The sequence below is a fragment of the Battus philenor genome, unplaced genomic scaffold (assembly GCF_028537555.1).
Source record: "Battus philenor isolate CCGP_79_NKW_IND1 unplaced genomic scaffold, ilBatPhil1.0.hap1 SCAF_15, whole genome shotgun sequence".
Taxonomy (NCBI): domain Eukaryota; kingdom Metazoa; phylum Arthropoda; class Insecta; order Lepidoptera; family Papilionidae; genus Battus; species Battus philenor.
In genome coordinates this window covers 4,504,095-4,528,406 of record NW_027181677.1, presented here as the reverse complement: position 1 = coordinate 4,528,406, position 24,312 = coordinate 4,504,095, and the positions used below count along the sequence as shown (strand labels likewise).

General features: G+C 31.8%; 1 protein-coding gene across 1 annotated transcript in view; it reads left to right on the top strand.

Moving 5' to 3' along the window:
* The first annotated feature begins 419 nt into the window (after window positions 1-419).
* Window positions 420-24,312, top strand: part of LOC137918818 (trifunctional nucleotide phosphoesterase protein YfkN-like) — a 59,090-nt gene continuing 35,197 nt past the window's right edge. Inside the window, exon 1 of the mRNA XM_068761732.1 lies at window positions 420-600. Within this exon, the coding sequence (XP_068617833.1) occupies window positions 598-600 (3 nt within the window). The 5' untranslated portion in view covers window positions 420-597. The remainder of the gene's footprint in view (window positions 601-24,312) is intronic.

The following is a 24,312-nucleotide window of genomic DNA, read 5'->3' as shown; positions in this document are numbered from 1 at the left end:
TTAGTTTTGTTTTATTAGTGTAGATAAAAATTAGGTTAGTATTTTAATTCATTATTTATTATTTCTAATAGGTAAAGATCTCATATATAATATAGGTATGTTGATAAAAAATCAGAAGTATAAATTATAAATATAAATATACAAGTATAAAATATATCATAGATTTATTATGAATAAAAGACAATATCGAAATTGTGTTAAATATTCCGTCCTTCTCAATAATATAGTTAAACACTAACTCAGCGTATAAGCACTGGCGAGTAATTCCTAATGACTTACAGCGATTTAAAAAAGGCTATTAAAATGTAATGGTTTATTATACTAAATAATGAGGTCATGCCATTTAAAAGTATTATATACAGAACAATATATATTGTTCAAAGGCATGGAGAAAAATAAAGAATTTGAATAAAACGTACGCGACCACGTAATCCTTATCGTTATCGTTATCAATGGAGATGCGCGAGCGCAGACGATTTCAACTGTGATCGCAACCCTGGAGCCTGCAGTCGCGTGCCAACCGCCACTGGTAGCGCACGTCTCATTCTTAATTCAAAAAATACCTCGTGGCCAAACCGCGTGTTTCAAATTACAATAATGGTGAGTGCAGTTTTATTATCAGTGTTAACTACAATTAAACCGTGTTATATTTACATTTTATACGTGTCAATTTAGTTTGTTTTAAAAGTATTTTTATCAGTAAGGAATAACGTCGCATAAAACCACGCGTCTCTAATTGCAATTTCTTCCGCAGCAAAGACAATGCTTGTCGTATTACAAGTGTAATAATTTTCTTAACAGTTATTAGTGTCGTTTAATTGTGAATATGTGTATCATATAACTACATGATTGTTTGAGAAAATAATGCAACGCAACAAATATGTGTTTAATCGCAATTATCGCGCTAAACAAAAAAAAGTTTTAAGCGTTTCGCGGAGTTGATTACGACACTAAATATATTCTCGTTCAGTCAACTACTTTAACCAATAATAAAATTAAACACATTACTTCAATATTAATGTTTCATATAATAGCAGTGCCTTTTAACCTATAACAAAATAGTTATGGTTAAAAAGTAGAAATTATAAACTTCTGGGTATCAAATTTTTGGCGACGTGAATAGCTACTTTCTCTAGATCAATTTTAAAAGGACTATCATTTTATTTTAATTATAAATATTATTTTTAATATTTTAAGTATTTCTTGCGTAACTTTATTTAGTATATAAACATATTTTTATTTATAATACTGATCACGTAATACTTTTTTACATAAGTTAATAAATGCGAATTTATCACGTAATTATGCAAATACATAGTAATATTTATTAAAATATTGTAACTAATTTTTTATGGTAAGACGCAAAATAAAACGTTATAGATCAGACGCCATAGCGCCATACCGCCGATCCTTTATGCCAGGTAAAACCACTGTCAATAAAATAAGTAGTTTTTATTTATGACCCTCCAAGCGAAAGTAGGTTGAGGTAAATTAAGTTTCTTTTAAACGGTTTGCCATAAATATGTCAATTTTCAAATTAGGAAGAGATATAAAAATTGAGATGGGAAAACTACACTTTCGTTATGTTGAAATTTTATGCTCTTAATTTAAATCGATTGGTAATAATTGCTCTCATATTATAAAATGATATATTATATATAAAAATAAACTCTAGCTTTTTATTTAAACATTTTAAAGATCTACATATTAAATGTTATACACGACTCTAATACTAACACAAATAATATTAATTCTTAATCTTGTAATTGCAGTGTGCTTGTGCAATGACAAGCATTGATTTAAATTTGTTATAAAATACATATACTCATTATTTTAATAATTATATTGCAATGTTTGCTAGTGGTACCCAAACTATGATGCGCCTGTATCTTCGTCATAGACCTTCCCAAGTTATCTATGGGACACTTACCCATTCTCTGCTATGTTTACTATGCTTTTGTTGTTTTTACACAATGAAATAGCTCCTACTCTAAAGATTTGGAATGAAGGAACTTGTGTTAATAATAATAAAAAAACAACAATACAAATTTCAGTTAAAAACGCAACATAGGGATAATTAACTATAATGTATGCGATGTCATAAACATTACTGCATTTGTTTTGCCTACCTGTGTACAAAACAATCGAGTCCAGTGTCAACCAATATTTTTATTGTGTAATATATATAGCGGATTCATGATAGGTGTTAAAATTTTAAAATGATAAATGTATAGGACATTTGTCAGCAAAAACCTTTAAAACTTGTATACCTTTATCCAATCAGCGTGTACATTAATTTATTTTTTTGAATGAGAATGCGACATATTTAAACAAATATATTTATAGTATGTAGGTGATATTTTAAAGTAAATAGCTAATATTTCCATCTACATACAGGATTAATAATTATATTGCACTTTGAATTTATGACAACATGTCATTTAATTTCCTGAGATTTAATAATATTAATAAGCCACGAAAAATTTCACAGTGGCATATATTCGCACAGTAAAAAAATAGATTTACGATTTATTTATTATTTTTTATACCATCGCTCATGCAACTTATGACCGTTGGGGCCGAAAGGTTCTTGAGTAGCGACCACGACCACCCGGTAGACAAAGCGTGGGCAGGACCACCACTAGGTGGACAGACGATATGGTCAACATCGTGGGAAGTTGCGGGATGCGAGCAGCGCAAGATTGGTCATCGTGGCGATCTTTGGGGAAAACCAATGCTTTGCAGTGAGCGCCTATCAGCTGAAAAGAAAAATATATATCTACTATTAAGTCAAAAAGTTAAAATCAAGAGTGAATAGACATCTTCTAGGCAAGCATATATCATCACAAACCACGTCATCGCTTAACATTAGGCGAGACAATGATAAAATTTGCATAATAAATTAAAAAAAATACACTTAAGACATTAATTCTAATATCATTTAATAATTTTTCAATGTGTCTTTTATTCCTGGAACAAAGGAAGACAAATGAAAAATCTCTCTCTTCATATTATTATATTTTAACTAAGCGTGAGGACCGGTTCGCGAGCTACATTATATTTGCAAGAACTTAAAAGAAAACAGGTCTTCGTTAGCTTCTAATCGGGTCGTGGGCAAGTTGGTTAGTTTTCAGGTCAGTAACTATTTGGCATAATGTACGATAGTTAGGTCATCTTTGTACAACGCTATAATGATAAGTGTATCAAAATATTCATCTATTTTTGATTTACGAAAATTATTGTCATTTACAAATATATACACAAAAATAGGAATCCGGTTTATCTAATCGTGGCAATTAAGGTATATCCCGCTTTAGATATTTCTGGCAAAAGCCTATGCTTTACAATAAACACCTATGGGCTGAAACGTCGATTTCTTCATTAACTTTTAAAGGTATCTGGGAAATTTTAAGTTATTTACAATACATCAATTTGGTCATTTGAATCTTGCTCACATTTAGATAAGTATCTAAATCTTTGTACTACATGTGTATTCTTGCAAAAGCGTTCCACGACTTGTTAACCTTGTCATCCTTTTTTTATTAAGTAAATTTATTCTCACTCTCGACAAGCAAATGCAGTTACAAAAAATCTTACAAAGCCATTCAGATATAGGTTACTGCAAATGCAAAAAAAATGCAAAAAAGTGATTAATATTAACAAGTTATTTAATGTTAGCCGTTATATGTATGTCTAAATTAAATAAGAAAGCTTTATGAGCATTAGCCAAAATCTATTCTGAAATCAAAAACAGTTCAATTATAGTTGCACCAATGTACTTAAATATCCACATCAGGAAAACAAGTAAAAAATTAAAAAAGCCACTCAGATGACTGTACAAAGACATTATAAATTGAATCTTATAAATATGTTCTTTAATATAATCAAGTATATTGAAAGGCAATATGAAATTCTATTATATTCTTATCTATCTCTACGTATTTGTATGTTTTATTGGGATCTTTGTTCCACAGGCATTAGCGTCCGTTGCCTTTGTTTTACGTTTAACATTTCCGATTTTTTTTTTGCTCACGTTTTGGCATGTTACAGTGTTTAAAAAAAGTGAGTCTTTATCTATTTCGACGACTCTCTAACAATGTTCTGTTTTTAAGATTACTTTTCGTGTGTATTTGTATTACGTATACTTATTTGTACATAAAACTGGACTTCATCGAGTTAGATAATCATTCTATGGACAGTGTATACGCTTTTACAATATGATCCCAGAAAATGGTTAGAAAATTTTAATACAGCAAATTGTCAAAGAAAGTTTTTTGCAAAGTTACTACACTGTAAATAACTTCATAGAAGAGGGAGCACTTTATTTTGCTTGGCTTATTGCACTCTGCTTTGCCTATTGAATTTTGTGTATATATATTATTTAAATAATACAAGTTTCGTTGAGTTTCTTTCGGCTATTATACCTAAGTCAGTGGCATTTATTATCCGAACTAATAGACGACTAAGCATGACATCATTAGAAAAAGTGATGAATAAAATTGTATGTAAAATAAAGAATTTTAAATTTGAATTTTATCACAAGAACTTACGCAGGAAAATTATTCCAGTGCTTCGCTAAACGCATTAAAAACGACGAAGTAATACGCTTCGAAGGCGAAGAATAACTATATCGGTGGAACGGAAACCCGTCGCGTCTAGACGCTCCATACTAGGAAAGGGGACGGGGGAGTTAAATTGTTTAAACTCCGCACACTTCAAAAGGAACCCCGTGAAACAGCGAGAGTCTGACAAACCCCGCCAGCTACAGTTAAAGGAGATTGATTTCAAACATGCTCAAATCCTTTTAATCAAGAAACGTTTTATGAGAAAATAACTATGAATTTTAAAACCTAAAAGGCAAAACTGCATAATAAATGTAGTTTATTACTTCACCATAATTTACATTATGATAAAAAACCGTAGAGCGGTGGTAGCCTTGCGGTAGAGAACTGAGATTTGCGAACGAAAGTCGCGAGTTCTATTCCCAGAATACAATCTTATGTAAATCACACTATGTGCATTAATTATGTGGGATTACAAGTGCTCAAAATCAAAGATCTATTAGAGGATAGGCAACAGCATCCTCTGCATGCCAAAATACCATACTGCGATCGTCAAGCGCCTGCTATGCGTAGTTACTATGATATGTACCCCCATAGATATCTCTGGGGGAGATCTATACATTGCAGTGGGAGTCTATGAGCTGATATGACGATCAAATTACCGTCTTCTCAGAGACATCATAAGGCTTGGTCTAATTAGCAGAACAAACACTTACCATGTCATCATTACACGAACACACAAATAAAATTCAATCCGGTAATCATCATCATTCCAGTCATCATATAGAAAGAGGCGACCAGAATATATTTGTAATAGGACCGGTTGCAAGCATGATAAAACATTAACGTAACAACTTTCTTAAAACGCAGCTAAGTGAATGCTCTCTGCACAGACAAATCCACGGAATCCATAATTAAGACAATTGAGATCGTTTGTCAAAATAAATCAAACAAATGTGTATCGTGACCCTACTATAGGTTTTTAACGTGGCTATTTAATATTTAAAAACCAATGTGTAAACTTTCTCACGACTTATTACAGTTTGAAAAAAGAAAAGGGAAAGTTTAAAGTGTATTTTATTGAAAGTTATAATTATATTCAATATCCAAGACCAAAGTTAAAGAACAATTGTTAAAATATTCCTAAAAAAAATCTAACAGTAATAATGATGTCATTGTCAACCACGAAGGTCATGTACTTACCGTCGGCGCGTCTATTTCTGCTATCATGCAAGAGTTAGAAAATACTAGCCAAATTATTGTGATAAAAAGACGTTAGTGTTTTATCTCAGTAAAAACGCAAGATAATGGTGTTAAGGATTAGGTATATATATGTTAACGCTAGATGATTTTATTTCAAAATTTATCAAACAGATATCAACGAACTTGCAAAAAGGAAAAAAGAAAGCATATCTCAAAGTGGACACTTCATTTATTCATTTAATGTGTTAATCAAGTATTATATTTTGATCACTGCAAAGAACATATTAATAACATAATTATACATTTAATATAAGGCTTTATGGTATACGAAGGGGCGACTGTTATTTCTCTCTGTGTTTAGTATGAGAAGTAATGTTATATTTACTAATATATTTACCACACAACATGTCCATTTTTTTAAAAGAAGTTGCTGTTGCTTTAACGAAAAACTAAAAAAAAAACAATTTGTCAACACTATAAATTTTGTGTCTAAATACTTATTTGAAGATTAATTCTTTTTCATATTTATAAAGATAAAACTTCTTGGTGATGATATTATTTTATAATACACAGAAATAAATGTCACCACTTTGACACCAATTTTATTTGACATTATTAGTGGAGTAATCTCCAAATGCGTCATCTAATGTCTGCATAAAATTAAGTTACTAAGCAAAAATATTATTTCACTACTAAACACAAAAACCTTGATTAGTTGCGTAACAGTTGACATGATTGTCTTAAAATTACAGAAATACCTACTTTACACTTGCGAAAAAACATGTTAAATAAATAATGTTATATTTTATAAGTGTTTATATTTTATTAGGATCTTAACTATCGAATCACATAGCAATGGTTATATTTTTCTATTCCCTCATTTTTAGCATAAGCTGTCCATAAATTACAAATCATTATTGTCTTTATGAAAAATTACAATGGAATGCAAGAAATGTTTTTACTCAAACACTAATAAATGATTATTTTGCGCATAACTTGAATTCGAATGTAGACTTTTATATATACGTGTGTATGGTTTATGGCAAAAAGTAAATTTTCCCCCTTCGAAGTCACATGTTATGTTGAAGTTTCTTCCAACATTTCTTCTCCCAAACCTAACGCATTCTGAAGTGATATTAAAGTTAGCTTTTGGAATTTTCTACTAAAACGATGTTCCTCCATCATTGCTACATGGCGGAGCCCCGGGAACTTACACCTTGGCGATAGAAATTCTACGATCTCAAAATAAAACTTACCAAAAAAAAATTTCACTAAAGAAAACAAAATAATTTATATAATATTAAAATATATATAAATTTTATCAATTTCTTAAAGGCGGTAAACACAATCTTGTATTGCAAACATTAAAATATTTTTTAGTCCATTTCACTCTAGCACAGATTGAAATCCGATTTCAAATACTAGAAAACTTTACTGTATTTTAAATTTTTCAAAGCAGCAGATTATAAAATCTTTGCCGCAGCTACAATCAATGTTTTCCTTTACTTCAGAGCACATGATTAAAATTTATAACGACTTGGTAAAGAAGACGCTCTCTTAAAAACATTTTTCAAGAATCGCTGTGGTGTTTTATCAACAATAGACACAAAGCAAAAAAATCAGTCTAAAATATTTTCCTGACATTGAAATAAAAACACTTTTTGAATTTATATAAACTAGTGCATCAAAGAATCTGAATAATCAGTTACATACGATCTGAGTGATTATACATGTACAAAAATTATCTTTTTCCGCTTAGAAATAAATTCAATATGCTGCACTAGAAAACACAATGTATGTATTATGCAAAGAGTATATAATTGTACCACAAATAAACACATGCTTTTAAACAAAGAATGATTTTTAAAAGCTGATTTTAATAATATTGACACGTTTGAATGTAATGCATAAAACAATTAATGTAAGTAAGAAAAGGACCAATATTTAGCCACTTCCGCACATGCAGTGGTAGTCGTGCAATGAAATGCACCGCCCGCGAGCCCGCTGATAAATGCGCATGCGGCAAACAATGCGAATCACACAACCGCCACCACCAAATCACTCAACACGTGTTTCACTCCTCCACGGGGCATCTTCAGGAGCTATGTTACACCGAGTAGTGCCAAACACAGAGTGTTGAGTGACTCTGTGTCGTATGATAAATGTGTCGCCCGCTGATAAATGTGCCGCATGCGCATTTATCAGCGGGCTGGCGGGCGGTGCATTTCATTGCACGACTACCACTGCATGTGCGGAAGTGGCTAAATATTGGTCCTTTTCTTACTTAGGATGAACTTCCGTGAAGTAACACCTGATTCCATTAAATACAATTAATGTATTTTGTCATATTACTACTTGAAATTATTTTGCCCTTTTATTAATTTTTAATTTAGTTTTTACGTTAATGTTTTTTTGGTATAAGAAGATTTGTAGACGAATGAAAGTAACAAACAGAGTCCAGAATTAGCAAGTTGAAGTGGCAGTGGGTAGCCCACATAGTACAACACCTAACACCTTCAGAAGGCTTTGTTAAGTTCGTCGGAAGACACTAGATGCAAGATGCTTCTAGCCGCTTCTATTGGACATCTCTACTATATCTAGTATACTACGGCATGGTATACTGCAAGATTTATGTCTGTCAAAATGTTAATGATTTTAATTTGGTAGGTAGTGGATATATTGTCTCTTTCTTTTCTTCTTGGCCAGTACATTTATAGTTAAAAAATTAGTGAAGCTCTCTTTCATCTCTCTCCTTTTGCCTGTTATAGGCAGTGATTATACAGTTGCTGGTCGTCACCTTCATGATGTTATCCTTAATCGTGTGTGGCCTTTTCTGGTCTTCTGGACCTTACTTTAGTGCTTGCACTAGGCTTCTTATCTTGTTTTTTGTTTTAGTGGCTGGTCCTTTTCTACAGTATTGCCACTCTAAGATCGATATTAAGGACTTTCTTTGTTTCTTTAATCGTCTTTTGATCCTTTACTACCACCAGCTTTCGTTTCGTCGATTGAGCGATCGAATTTTTTGTATAATATCAGTTTGAATTCTCTATCAATGTCTTATTAAAATCATTTACTTTTATATTTATACTAGGTGCTATAAAAAGATGGTAGAGGATTTCTTAATTCTGGTGTGATACCTTTAGATCTATAAACCGTATATTAAACTTATCATTACCACTATTTGAGCCATTGAACGTCCATTGCTGGAGAAAAATTTCCCCCATTTCGTGGGTCTTCCCCTCAATCTTTTATGGAGCTGTGACTTAGACCATAAGAAAAGCGGACCGATTACGCATCGATGCGTTCCAGATGTGGTGCTGGTGGTGAATTTGCGTATTACGTGGACTGGTTTTACAATTAAAGTATCGATACTGATAGAGCTCGGAGTATCCATTCGCCTTTCTCCTACGCGTGATATGGTGTCCCTCAAATTTTCCAAAAAGAGTTCACAATCTTCAGTAGTTCCAACTCCAACACTAACGAGAATTTTCCTTTAACTCAGATAATTTTGTGTGTATTAGTAGTAATAAAATTTAATAACTATCATTATTTATTGATAATTCTAACTGCGCTCACGCAGGTGTGGATTGTCATCACCTGTCTTACTCAACTATTCGCAATTTGAAATTTTCGAAATAAGTCAGTACTTATATTTAGGTAAATAGATACATAATTTGCACTAACATTTAAAATTACAGTTGTCATATAAAATCTCATAGTTATCATTATCACTTAAGTCGCAAGACGTCCACTGCGGCGCTTAAAGATTTCAGCGGCTGGTAGAATGAGGCCTGCGTTCAGCATTTTCTAACGACTTTAACTACATAATATAGGCCTTCTTGACGATTGACATATTACGCTACACTCGCCGATTCGTAGTAGTAGTAGTAAAGATTATTGTTCTAAAATGAATTTCGAATAAAACTCTATAATAATGCTATAATAATAAAAATATTATATTCTTTACTAACCTGTAGATAATGTGTAAATACGGAGCAAAAGATTGTTTATCTCGCTTTGATAACAACTGTTGTAAACTTTATCAAGGTATCGGCATTAAGAAGCCTCTACGCAATGTATTCGATAATGATTAGATTTAATTGTGCAAAACATTTGCGTTTAATATACTGTAACAAGTTGCATTACTATTGCATGGTTAATTAAACAGATATCGGATAGTCGAATGCATTTTTTCACTAAATAATTTTACGAAGAATATATGGAGACAGCTTCAATATATTAATGACTAATATTCGTCTGTATACATTTATATAGATTACCAGCTGTTCCATACCTACTTCCCTGCTGCTGAACTCCCCCTGCGAGTGGAATTTTGAAAAAATTCATCATAGCTGCCCTTTACTCCTGAAAAAATATTCAAAAATTCAAGTTACTAAGCCTTACGGTTTAGAAATATCGCGGTGAATCAGTATATAAGTGGAATACCCATGTGTATATATTTACATACTTATTGTAAAAAGTTGTAATAACCCTACATCTTCTGGTTTGATCATCTGACTTTCATCATCCACTGAACTGTTGAACATAATTAAACTATTCTTTTTAGTTCATTATTATGGAGACAATTTCAATGTGTAACTAATAAATAATATAATTAAATGAATTTTTTGGATGTATCTGACAGTACATTGTTAGAACAGCATTAGTAAGGTTGTACATCTTGTCACAATTACTTATTATCATATAAAACCTCTCTAGTGTTTACAAATCTGTCTTCAGATATCATTGTATTTACATGCTCTATTTCTCTGTAACAAACATTCACAAACATTGTCACCTTTACAAGACGAATGAGCGTGATATTAACTAGCAGATAATTAAATAGTTTTATAGTTATACTCGTACACAACATATTTTTATTACATAAAGTAATAAAATTCTATTTAGAAACAGGTCGTTCACGATATGGTATATGTTATGGTTTATAAATGTGGTGTCATCGATTACGAAAGAAAACCTTCAAGAATTTATTTTAGAATCTCTGAAATAATTAAAAAAAATATTGTTATTTTTTGCTGGATAAATTCTTGGTAAAATTCAAACATTTTCCTCAATAATCATAGGTAAACCTATACTTAAGAATAAGGTTCCTTAAGGAAAATCTATGTGTTATATTAAGGAAATTATTAAAGTAATATAATAGTCGAAAGAAGTTGCTGAATATGGACAGCGCTAGATCGGTTATCGTGACAATCTTTGCGAGGGAGGCCTATATCTCGCATTGGGCGTTTAAAGGTGGAAGAAGTGGAAAGAAGAAAAAAATTATATAATAAAGCAAAGGAATAAAAGTAAACAAAATGTACCAGGAAAAGCAACGCAAGTGAGGCGAGGTATGAAAGGAATAAAAAGAATGAAATGGAATGCAAGAAACCGTGACGAACAAAAGAGGAATGAATGGATGACATTAAAACGAAACGAAGAAGAGTATGGAAATAGGGCATGGCCGCCTATAACGGAAGCTATTAAAAAATAGCATATAATAAATTTCACATGAAGCTGTAAAATCTGGAAAGATTACCAATGCTAAACACCTCCCAAATATGAATGAATTAACCTACTAAACTGACAGACGAATTTCTTTATTATCATCATCTCAACTGTAGAGAGTCCTCGTACTGGTCATAGCCGTCTACCAAACATTTCCAAAAGGATCGATTGAAAGGCCTGCATCAATCGCCTTCCGACGTAACGTGGTCTGTCCATATTATTACTCCGTACCTCCATTGCACTTGCCAATCCTTGGTCTCCACTCTAGAAACTTAAGACCCCAGCAGCCTCCCGTTTTATACTCGATATAACCAGCCCGCCGTTACGCATGCAATAATGTAAAAGTTGGATTAAGCTTGTAAAAATGGTAATGTAAAAGGCGACATGATTATTATTCCGTTATGCAGTAGATTATTCGTAGAACTTCGCAAGTCGCCAACCCGCAGTTCTGAGAGCTCAGAACTGACAACTTCCGTCCCATCGGTCGCGTCTTTAGCATTTCATTAGATTATTGGGAATTACTTACGCTGCGACTAGTACTTTTTAAACGGAGTAAAATTGCTTTATTATATCCATTTTTAGTTTACAGAATAACATATTAAATTACATTAATATTTAAAATTTTTGACGATTGTGTGTTTTCTAATATAATAAATTGTGCTAATCAAACGTTAAAACATACAGAAATAGCTTTTAACCACAGAATAAAAATAAATCCCTCGTATTATACAAGAAATATATCACTCTTTTTTAATTGCAACTACCAAAGCCGCTTTTATATTACAATGGTAAGAGCATCGTAACTAGTGCATTCACAGGGTTAATGACAGAACTTTTATTTAGTTCAAGGTGAACGTAAAAAGATGCCCTTCCACCAAAAGTTCTATTTGAATCTCGGGTAACGGCCTAGTAATTACACACAAATTATTTGATGAAACATTTTTAATCGTCTTTATAAAGTTGAATATAAGGAAAATCTTATAACGAGACATCTATCTTCTGGATGTCAAATCTCTTGTGTCGTTTAGAACAGTATATTGCCAATCATTTTTAAATATCACAAAATATTTGATCAGTTCTCCTAGCGTTGAAGTGATAGTTTAATTAGCCAGACAGTAGCTACCAACCAAGTAAAGATTCAGTCAACTCAGGCGCCCTTAAATCAGAATGCTTTCGCTCGGGTGTCTTTAGACCACGTCACTCCACGAAACCTCTGCCGAAGCCATCTAAAAGTTCAGCTTCCGAATCCGGTAACATAGTAGAATTTGGCGGCCCAAACCGAAGCTCCATCATCGACCTACTCTCCCGAACGCGCGGAAACTTCAAATGGCACTTTTGCAGCAGTCATCTACAAACCAAAAAAAAACAGACAAATAAAATGTATAGCAGCTTCATGTTTGTGCTGCATATTTACCTTGAAATATGTTTTTTAAGCAGCCTCCTTAATCTATGTTTGTATCAACTGTTGCGCTTTTGTATAATTTAACGGACTGGCTCAAACAATTTCTAGAATAAGTAAACAAAGGAGACATTAGAATAATCAGCTTCATTTATAATCAAATAGTTAAGTCTTAAATTTCGGAATCGAGAATCAACATTATAAAAATAAATTATCAAAACTTCGTACTCAACGTAATTCAACCAAACCTAGTTTCATTTGCAGCTACGACTAAATAATAAACGGAAACAATCACAAAGTAGTACTAAATACAAACTTTCGTAAAGTATTCGGAAAATTTTCATTAAAGTTAAAATGGGTAGCTATAATTTTGTAGCGGATTTCAATTTATGCTTTCTTAATACACAGAGCTGTATTTATCAATTGTATTAAAGAGTTTAGCTTTAACATTTTATTTCGAGCTTAATCTGATAATAGATATTACTTTTTACAAATTGTAATTGATAATACAAACGCTTTTTACCATAACACAAGTCCTAAGTATACCGTCAATGGCCCATTGCCAAAAATTACTTCTTGCCAAAAATTAATATAAGAAATAATTACTTTAAATATGTAAACTTTACATTCGCACGGCTTGTGAAACTTCTTCATTTGTATTTGATTCCAAGCGCATTTGAACATTAAACTCCAGTCTCGTAATGCAAGTAGTTTCAATACTGTTTGCCTGCGTTCTTACTGTTAAGCTGATTACGTAAAACGTTGTCTACCTTTAATTATTTTTTTTCGACCAATAACCCAATATATAAATATTGTAAAAATATATGTTTACCCTAGAATAATAAATTTATTTTTTAAAAGCTGCGCGATTTTACAACACGGTCACATCAAATAACTTTAAAGCCGCAACAGCTATATTTTAAGCTGTGGCGTGTCTACTGCCACTACAACATCCGCTGAACTATGTCGGTTATTCACGGTCATCTACGCATCTCCTAATTCCTGATAAGATAACTTATGGGAATTCCAAGCATAGCCCTCTCGTTGTGCGACTCTTTTACGATGCAAGCCGAATAGAAATTAGCGGTGTATTAAATATTCGCATTCCAATTTATTAAGAATAAAATTAATGTAACAACATTTCGTCGTTCGTGACTTGCTTGACCTTCTTTTAATGGATGCTATCATATCCACAGCCAAAAATTTGGACTATCTGATAACATCAAATACATCGGTAATTAATTCCGATTACACATAGATACCGCGGTAATCGATGCTTTTTTTTTGTTTGATTAATTTGTATTAGTTGAAATATTACCTTGTAGTACGACTAATCGCAATTACGACGCAATGTAATGTTCAAATAAATTGAAAATAATTTGTATGCTACACTAACCTTACTTTTAAAGGCATTCTAGTTTTCAAGCGGACTGAGATATTAAAAATTCACCTGTGTTGATTCAAAGTTGCCGGAGGAAAAACACTTATAGCCATTGTGTTTCTTTTAGTAAACAGTATCGGATCTTGAATTCATTGGAATTTGTTTATGTAAATGTAGTTTAACCAGTTGTTAAAGTGCTCTTCAAAAATACATTTCGCAGCTCGAGAAAAACTTATTGCTTCTTTGTTTCAGGAATATTCTTTACTGTCGTTTCTATTATTATTACTTTATAGTTTGCATATGTTAACAGTAAATGCTTGTTAAAGAATTCGCATATCACGCACAGTTTTTTCTACTGGTATCAAATAATTCTTTTTTCAGTGCTAAGTTTCAGCCTGTTAGATAATTATAATATACTAGTTTTTCTTGTTATTATTAACTGTTTTGGTGATAGTTAAGAACAGTGAGTAATAATAGCGCCTTGATACAAACACTTGTATAAATTTTAAATGTATAACAGGTGATAAAGATATAAAAATTTAAGTAAACAAAAATGTTAAAATATCATTTAAAAATCAATATACTGCCATGTTAAAATACACTAATTATAACAGCTTATATTCGGGATATAAAAAAGACCAAAGTAGGCGGTAATTGGGACCAGTCCTGGTATTCAGACTCCCCCAACCGATTTAATATCGGCCCGCCGGAACTAGCCGAAGTTATAATATTATTTTTAGGTATAAACTTTTGTAAGTCATTCTATACGCTGACCCGAACTTGAACCCTGTAAATCACGTTCCTAATCTTCACTTTGCGAGGTCCCAAAATGATTGTAAATATTGAAGAAGTCTTTTAAACACAGCATTACAAATATGAAATTTTATGCAACTTGAATTACTAGACTAGACTTATTTACGTTATACAAGATTATTCCTTTTTAACGACAGAAGTGTTACTGAATTTTTTTCCGCTACTTTTCCCAGTGCAAACGCTTTCTTAAATGACTGTAAAGTTTACTTTAGAAGTGCACCCGATAATCCGATTGTAACAACCAACTGAAACAAAGTTTTAGCACATGAAGCATCCTCGAAGACTGATTTTAAACGCATTTCGAGGGAGATATTTCTAAGCACTTAATGAAGCTTCAGTATAAATGAACTAAAGTGCTTGGCTGCTACTCATTTCCGAATGCCCAAAGTCTAAAATACTAAGGGAGTCCACAATACTCGTTACTGAAGAAACCGAAACTAATCAGTTTTAAATACCAACGGACATGTATCCAAGACAAAGATGAAAACCTAGCCGTAGCGCCACCAAGTATTTTTTATTTTGTGCCATCAAAACTTTTCTACTAACTTTACCAAAAAGCGAGCTCAATATGTAAATTTAAATGGTGATATACATATGGTTAGCATTAGACATATCGATAGGCTTGTTATACCTTTCTCTAGGATTCATAAAGTCAGTAACTATTTTGTACGCAACTGCTTGCACTAAGTTGTTCGTATAAACCACTTACATTGTGTCAGAGTTATCTTATGATATAGGGTGTCTGGTGGCAGAATTTTGATTTTAAATTTAGATAAAAAAACTACTGCAGCTAAAGATTATTTTTAAAAAATTAAAAAGAAGAATTACGTGAACTTTATTTCTCAAAAACTATGTCGTCTAAAACATGTCGGGCACACTCTTGAAATCTGGTCTCCGTGCTTCGTGTCAATAACCCAAACTCGTGAACGATAATCTTTATTCTTCGAAGTGATCACTGGGTTCGTTTCGTAGGCTTTCCCCTTCAGATATGCCCACAAAAAAAGTCCACGAATCGAAGACATAGGTGGCCAGATGATGTCACAAAAATGACTTATAATAAATTTAGAACATTTATTACACAAAACCACGTGAAAAATCTCATAACAGTTTGAAGGATATTAAGTGTTAATAATGCTTAAAAACCAATTGCTCTGCTATTGTTGTACATAATATAATGGTAGTATACAACATTTATTGTGAGTGACCACTAAAAGAAATCAGGCAGAGTTTTAATTGATAATGGGCTCTTCTCAGATATGGGCACATTAGGAACCCTCACAGCTAGTAGTTGAAGAAAACCATTATAAGGGAGTTCGGTCCGATCACTGAATATCATCTTAATAATAATCTTATTATTTATATATAGATATATATAGATATTTTGTTAAAAATATTTATGTCGTGGTTTTAATACTTTGAAGCGTTTTCTGCTGTTGACTAGCAGAAAACAACAAACAAAACATTCTTGGTAGATGCAAAGAAATTCCGAAAATAATTACTCAGAGGTAATATATATTTACATGCTTTATTGTACGGAACTTGGCGCAACGCGTTTCACGTTTACACTTTAAAATACAAAAAAAAGGTTTTCATCAAAAGTGCACGAAACTAAAAACTTTTCAGCCAAAGTGGCCAAAAGCCTCGTACTACAACCAAAGAATAACTACATTTTTAACGTAATACAAATGCGTTCCACCGCACTCACGTCTATGGCGTACCGGATATAAATACGCATCACTCGAGCATGACTTGTCAAACTTGGATAATTATAATATCCCGTCATAACGAGCACTAATCACGTTTGCTAATATACTTATAACTACCGTAAACTCAGTGATATATTAATGTCTTATTTAATCAGTATATATCAAATTCTAATTCAAAATATCTATATTCAAGGAGGCATTTACAAGCACCTTAGGATCGTCATTTATTTTAACAATCTAAGTAGTGAGCTATCATCAGCTCGGAATGCTGATCTGCTGAGAAGAACTGGAAATAAACTACACAGTTGCTCTCCTAAAATTAAATTCAATAACTTTTTTGTATCTCAGTTACTTACGTTTTTATTCTTATGAGACGATAATTTGTACACCCTGTGTACACCCTAAACTGCCCTTTCTTTCACGTCTCTCATCTCCATACCAAGGTTGTCTGGTAGAGATCGCCTCGAGCGATAAGACCGCCTCTAGTACCTCTAAATGAATTGTTTATTTTTTATTTTATTTTTTATCTGTGGTGTACAAAAACAGCGGAAATGAAGTGAATAAATAATTATTATTTTTAACCATAAGATCTGAAGATTGTTGAAAATATAAAACTTTAAATAGAAAATTATGCAAAATATTTATTACAAGTAGAACGAAATACATTCAATAACATAGCTCGTACATGCAGAATACTTTATCAATAATTTATGTATGTCAATACTTTAAAATAAATCTTTATAAATAAATTAAGCAAGATGTCATGAGATTAACTTATACAAATATTAATTACTATAGTGAAAACTTGCGTAACAACATCGTCTATAGTAATTATTTTGATAAGGCGATTGGACATGTAATTCTTTAGCTTTAGATTTCTAAAAGCTTGTCGTAAACTCATATTTCTATATCTTAAAAAAACTCCTTTTAAATTTTTACCTTCATGTGTTGTTATACATTCAATATTTTGGTCTGATGTAACATGATAATATCACAGTGCCATGTAATGTCTCAGAAATATCATGAGGCAAATTCAAGGAATTTATTAAATAAAAAATCTTGCCACACTGCAAGGAGTTTTAAGTGATAGTAAATGTTAGTTAGTCTACTATTTTAAAGGACGCTGTAAAAGTGACAACAAAAAAAGATTGAATTTTCAGAACGGGGCGCGCCTGGAACCCTAGTAGCTTTGTGAAGGATGTCATTTTATGGGATCTTAATCTGATCCTAGTTTCCATAAAATTGAGCACTTCTATCATTCTCATGGCTTACAGAAGTGGTTATTATATTTGATCCTATGTGGATATCAACATTTGGTCGAGAAATTCTTTTTAGAAATTGTATTTATAAACTTTTAATACAAACTCTTTGTCTGTACTATTTGTATTTGGATTGTTGACATGACAGGTTATATTAAAAAAAAATTGTAAAATTTTGCTTCGAGCTATTTATCGTTTGTTTTCCTTGTATCATGCTGAGTATGTGAATCTAACAAAGATATCTAAACATATTAAAATGCAGCTTGCTATGGTCGACCGGTTACGGATAAAATGAACGCCATTTTTGATAAAGCGGATCAAGTTCAGCGTATTAGTAATTATAAAAGGAATCAAGATTTGACCACAAAACCTTTATGAACTATTACGTATAAATGAATAAACCATATCAAAATTAAAAATGTAACTTGACGTTTTGACATGTCGCGTATGAAAGGAAATAAATAAAGTTACAACGAAATTGGACGTTTCACCGAAACGTATCGAACTCTATGCAACTGGTCATAACAAAGTTTAACCTCGGTTTTTATTGATCGTAGTGCGATCGGAGTCATGGCCGTGCGCCTCGGCATTTGTTGTACCAATTAGACACCTAACAAACTCATAGGCTGCCGGGAACGCGTTCTATTAAGACTAATTTTGTACAGTATACGTAGATGTTATCAGATAATAATAACAACCGTCTGTTCAGTAACAGACTAACTTTGTCTATATTACATAGTAAAAATCGTATAATTCATATTATCTTCTCTGTCACATTTCAACTAGATTTAATGGGAGTTCTGGTGATCCGTATACAGATGAAAATAACCTAAAGAAGGTAACATAGCCCAGAGGTGTCGCAAGGAGAAGTGGACAGGCCACATAATGCGCGAAATCATGTGGCCGCTAGAACCTCAAGTTTCTAGATTATAGACCACGTACCAGCAAGCGCAACTTAAAACGTGCCATAAGTTGGACAGACGATCTTGTTAAGGTTGTTGGAAGAACATTTTCGACCAGTCTTATTAAAAATGAATACGGAAAACCCATTTTCATCCGCGTACGGCCTCTGGCTTATGATGAAAAATTATATTAATGGTTCCCTGAACTGAAGTTAACATTGGAAAATTTAAAAAGATGATATAGGTAAAGATGTGTCTACACATATTTGTAGTTTATACGGTGCGGACGCGTTCTTTTACTCCAAGATTTATTATCCCTTAAGAAATGTCTCGTTTTTCGTGACTTTTAATAAAAAAGGTACATCGGAAATGTTAGTTATTTATATAACCCTTAAATCGCCCCTTATTCAAGCTGTTGGAGTTGCAGGAATGCATAGTCTCTGTTCTGCCTTCCGGCATCCTCTGATATTTAGGCCTTCAGATGTGAAAATAGAGCTCTAATGTTCTCTCTCTTTCTCTCCGAGGTAATCTTAAACCAAGATGCTCTCAACTCTATGTTTACGTCATTTATCGAGCTTGGACATGTTAAATTTTCTATCAGGTAAATTCATCGGTTGTTATAAGATTAAAACTTATGCGAAACTACTATAGTGATCGGATTAAGCAAATTATATTCACAAATTCTATTTATTAACAAAACCTTCGCCTAATTTTTTATTAAGAGTTAAACACGACAAAGCCGTTACGAAACCTAGTTAATATATTAGCCAAAGACGAATAAATATTTGCTATTTATCTCGCTTTAAATAAATGCGCATATAATGTCCTTTTGATATATACCAATTTTTTTAGATATAAATTTTTAATGTTGCCAATACCAGTTAGCTACTTTAATTAATAATACACATTCATCCTCGTCTTATATCTTATAATATTTTTTCACAGTTAAATAATATTTATCAATAATAATAACAGTAATTATTTCAAACTACTTAAAAAAAAAGATTTTATCTTTGAAATATATACATAATACATCTAACATTATGCCTTCCCTATTCTTCTCCTTCCTTTTCTATTTCTTTCCCACTGTTATTAACACTTCGTCGGCCATCTATATCATAAGCGGAATCTTTTCCATGCTTCATCATCTAGAGTGCTCTTCATGCTTCTAGAGTCCATCTTGTCATTATAATGTATTGCTAGATGTCCTGCTAAATAGTATATATTAGTATAAACTTAAAAGTATCTGTTATTTTTCCTTATATATCCATTTTATATTCTATAATTTTTATTCTTTCAATTGATTTTTTAATAGCGTCTTTAAACGTGATATTAGTTTTGCTTTTATTGTGGTGTTATAAGTTTAAATTTTTCACCTCTATGTGGGATTCAGTAAGATACAGGAGTTCATAATTTTCTTTTATAGGCGAAAAGGGGGAGACCCGTTGATAATTTCTTTCAACTCCAGATTTGCAGCTTATTAAAAGCTTACCAAAATTATTTATTTTCCAAAATACATAGCTGTTTACATACTGTAATTGTTTGATGGACGAGATGATGTATAATGTTTTTTTATTAATGTTTGATAGTTACTTTACATTAAATATTTATTACTTTTTATAAAAAACGGTATTTATTTCTTACTCATATGATCACGTAAGGTCCAAAGGATAGTAGCTAAGACCTGGCCATAGGATTTAAAAATAAATGAGTTGAGTAAGTTATAAATACATCTTAAGTTATTCCTAAATACATAATTTATGACATTCAGAATTCATGGGTACGCGTTCTATGACAATAACTTTAGTGTAACTAGCAAAAATACTTTGTTGTATAAAACATTAAATTATATTATGCCTCTGCACAATTTAATAACACTTCCGGTCATTATAATACAAGATTTGCGCGTTTAAACTAAACACAATAAAACGTATTGCGCGTCAGTAAAAAAAACGTATAATGTCATGAGTACAATTATGATTTTATATAAAGTCATGAGTACAATTGTGTTGCAGGATATATGTTTTATCATTTTTGTAGTGAAAAATATATTATTTTATTTGTTAAGTATTAAATATCGAATCATTATCATTATCATCTTTTCAACTGTAAGGCTTTCACTACTGGACACAGACCTTACTTATAAATATCGAAAGTAAAAGAAATATTAAACTTTGTGCCGATCGTATTATTGTATTGATTATAAGATATAACTGATTACAATATATTCTAAGTGATTCAAGCTATTTTAACGTGGAAGAATAAACAAGAATCTAATTCTTTATTCAAACACTTTCACCTTCAATTTTTGACTTTCTATTTGACAGACTTTCAATTGACGCAGATTACGAAGAAAATTAAATAAATCTTTCGCTACTATTCTTTTAATTTTTGGATCGGATGATTGCTGTAAACCCTTTCAATCGAAGATTGAACCTTGACCCAAACTTAAAAACACATAAAAATGTCTTTTGTCTTTGTCTTACGTTATATAATACGGTATTTCATTTCTTTATAGACTCATTAAGAATCTCCAATATCTAATCACCTGCAACGTTAAAGGGATCAGTCTCGAGAAGAATCTGTAATTAAAATAGGAGATGCAATAAGAATCCATCCGCCTGCATAAGCGAGTCGACTGGAGCCAACTTTTGAGTGATTTCAAACTGTTATGGTTCAGCTAACACGGGTTTTAATTGCTAAGTAATCGACTTACGAAACTCTTTATTTTTAAGTACGACTTCCAAGTACGAGCATCTTATATAATTTACACTTTGTGCTTTAATTACATAGTAGCAATTCTATTTTCAAAAAAGAAGGTTCCAGAGGGTAGACCGCGGCGTCCTCCTCGTACTATATTTCCACACCGTAACGTACTCGCCAAATGTGGCGACTATAGTATTTCCTACCATTAGTATCTTTGCGGGAGGCCTTTACCTTGCAGAAAGCGCCTACGGGCTGAAATGGCGACAAAATGGTTACAACATCCAATAGTTTTTACAATTATTATAATAAAATAATTTTAATACAAACAATCAATTATGAAATATAGATAAATATTATTGTACCACTTTAAAAAACTTAGTAAACACTAAAATAGAAAGTTAAACTAATAACTAATAGTGACACAAACATATACATTTCATATACTAAAACACGTATTATAAAAAAAATATGTAAATTAATCTTTCAGAGTCAAAAGTAAAATAAAAGTTATACTTTAAACTAATGTAAGTTATTCGTTTATTATAAGTTATCTAAATATACGAGGAATAATCACAAAATATTCTTCTACTTAAATCTATGCTGTCACGACACGAGTTACTTAAAAAGAATATAAACAATATAAATGTCATCATCATATTTATTTAGGCCTCCCCATAGATTTCCAATAAGATATCGGTAAGACTTACTTATTCTCTGTTGAACAAGTTGCTGTTAGCCCAAGTGCTTTTACAGCTGAGTTCACAGATCGAAAGGGTCCTTGAACTTAAAATCGGTAAGAAGCGGCCTGCGTACAGCATATTTCGATGCTCTTAAAAAGTTCATTTGTCCTGATCTAGGTATACGCCCTACCCTGCGTTTATCGATCTGTTGACATAACTTCTGAACATTTAGGCTACTGCCGCTATCTGATCTGACCTCAGAACATCAAGACCCTAGCGGCCATCAGTTCCGGTCGCTATGTGGTCTGGTCACTGCCGCTTCAAATTGCCAGTACGCTGGGACAAGTTCGTCACTTTTTTTCTCCGGCTCTCTTTATTCCCATTAATTCTATTTATCAAAATAAATGTTTGTATTACAATTGTTTGTAATATGTATCAAAAGCTTCTCATCATTATTCAATATGTGTTTAATTTATAATCGGCTCATGTTACTCGGAACCGTCGCGAAGGAACGTTGTACTGAACAAACAACCTTTTTAATCGTTGTAGTTGGGTGACAGTGTTGTAGACAATTTCCATGAGCGTTATTGTGTAATAAACCCTAGACTGCGCATCAAAATTATGTAAATATTTACATTTACTCGCTTGACATATCTATACGAATAGAAATACGACAATAAACTATGTTAATTACAAAATTATTTTTAAATATACGTCAATTATATTTGCATACCTATATATTTATACGTACATAATTATATCGATTTTGTAAAATTAGATTTATTACTAATTTTAATGGTTCGGTACATATGTTTAATGATGATAATAAATACTTTTATCAGTTTATCTTTGTTGTTACAAAATTTTTAATTTGATATTAAGGTTTTTGTTTTGTATGAGATTTATTAAGACAAATATAAAATACTTCTTTTACAAAGACATGTATGCATTTAATTGTAATGTGTAATAATTACATTTATACATATGTTCAAGCAAAAACTCATTTAATTTGTTAATTAACGCACTTAAATATTAGAAACGAAGTTTAAAGGATGATTTTGCATTAAGAAACTAATTTGCAGGAAACGTGGCGGTTACAAATATCTAGGTCAGCCGGCAGACTGGATAAGATGCATCGATCTGCGGACTGGTGTCGCGAGGGAATCTCGGCAATCTCTCTGCACCACTATATTGCTTCCCTACATAAATTGATTTCGTTGTGCTCTCAATGTATAACGTAATGCGTTTCAAAAGTACTTTTTCAAAATAAGATTCGCTATTTAATGCATACTGAAAGCCACTGTTTAATGCTACTAGAAAATAAATGACACCAAATAATATTTAATAATTTACATGTAAGATTAACAGTTGTATGTAAATATAAAGCAATAGTTAAACACAAGGCTTCACTTATTAAGTCTTCACCTTATTATAGTACTACTTTAAATTAAAAATATTTAATTGGGGGCCTGCAAATAAAATACTTTTGAACAATTTTAATTTTATTCAAGTCGAAATAGCAGAAAGATTTTACTTCTATTTTGATTTAAACATGTAAAACAAAGAAGACGTTGATAAATATTAGCAATAAATATTTATTTTAATATCTTAAATGATTTATTTTATGAGTAAACAGATAATCTGTTATAAAGTTTAATTTGAAGATAAATAATTCATTTTAATTAGTTACACTCGTGATCTTTATGTGACCCGGCAATAGAGAACATTCTAGAATGTGCTAATACGCTGATCACAATTAATAATTGATAGTCCAGAATAGATGGAACAAATGAGTGTTTATTTGTGTAGAGACGATAAAACAAGAATAATTTGGGCAAAATTTTTGATCAAGTTTTAAGGCTATCATGTGCACGATACTTCATTATGGCGCGCAATGGGTTGGCTAATTGCAACGTGTAAATCGCGAGGCAATATTCGATATTCAACGCAAACTCGTTTGGCGGCTCTCTACTGGGACTGGAAATAAAGCGGGTAATGTGGAACACTGCATCATTTGCTTTAAACCACTCAAAGTCGCATGCGAATATTATGTTTACTAAAAACACACATGTGAATCGAAATACAATTACTTTTATTTACTTCAAACTCTATTGGTTTGTTTCTTATATTCTTTACTATATTCTATATTCAAATATTATTCAGTATTATTATTACGGGGTAATTAATTATAGA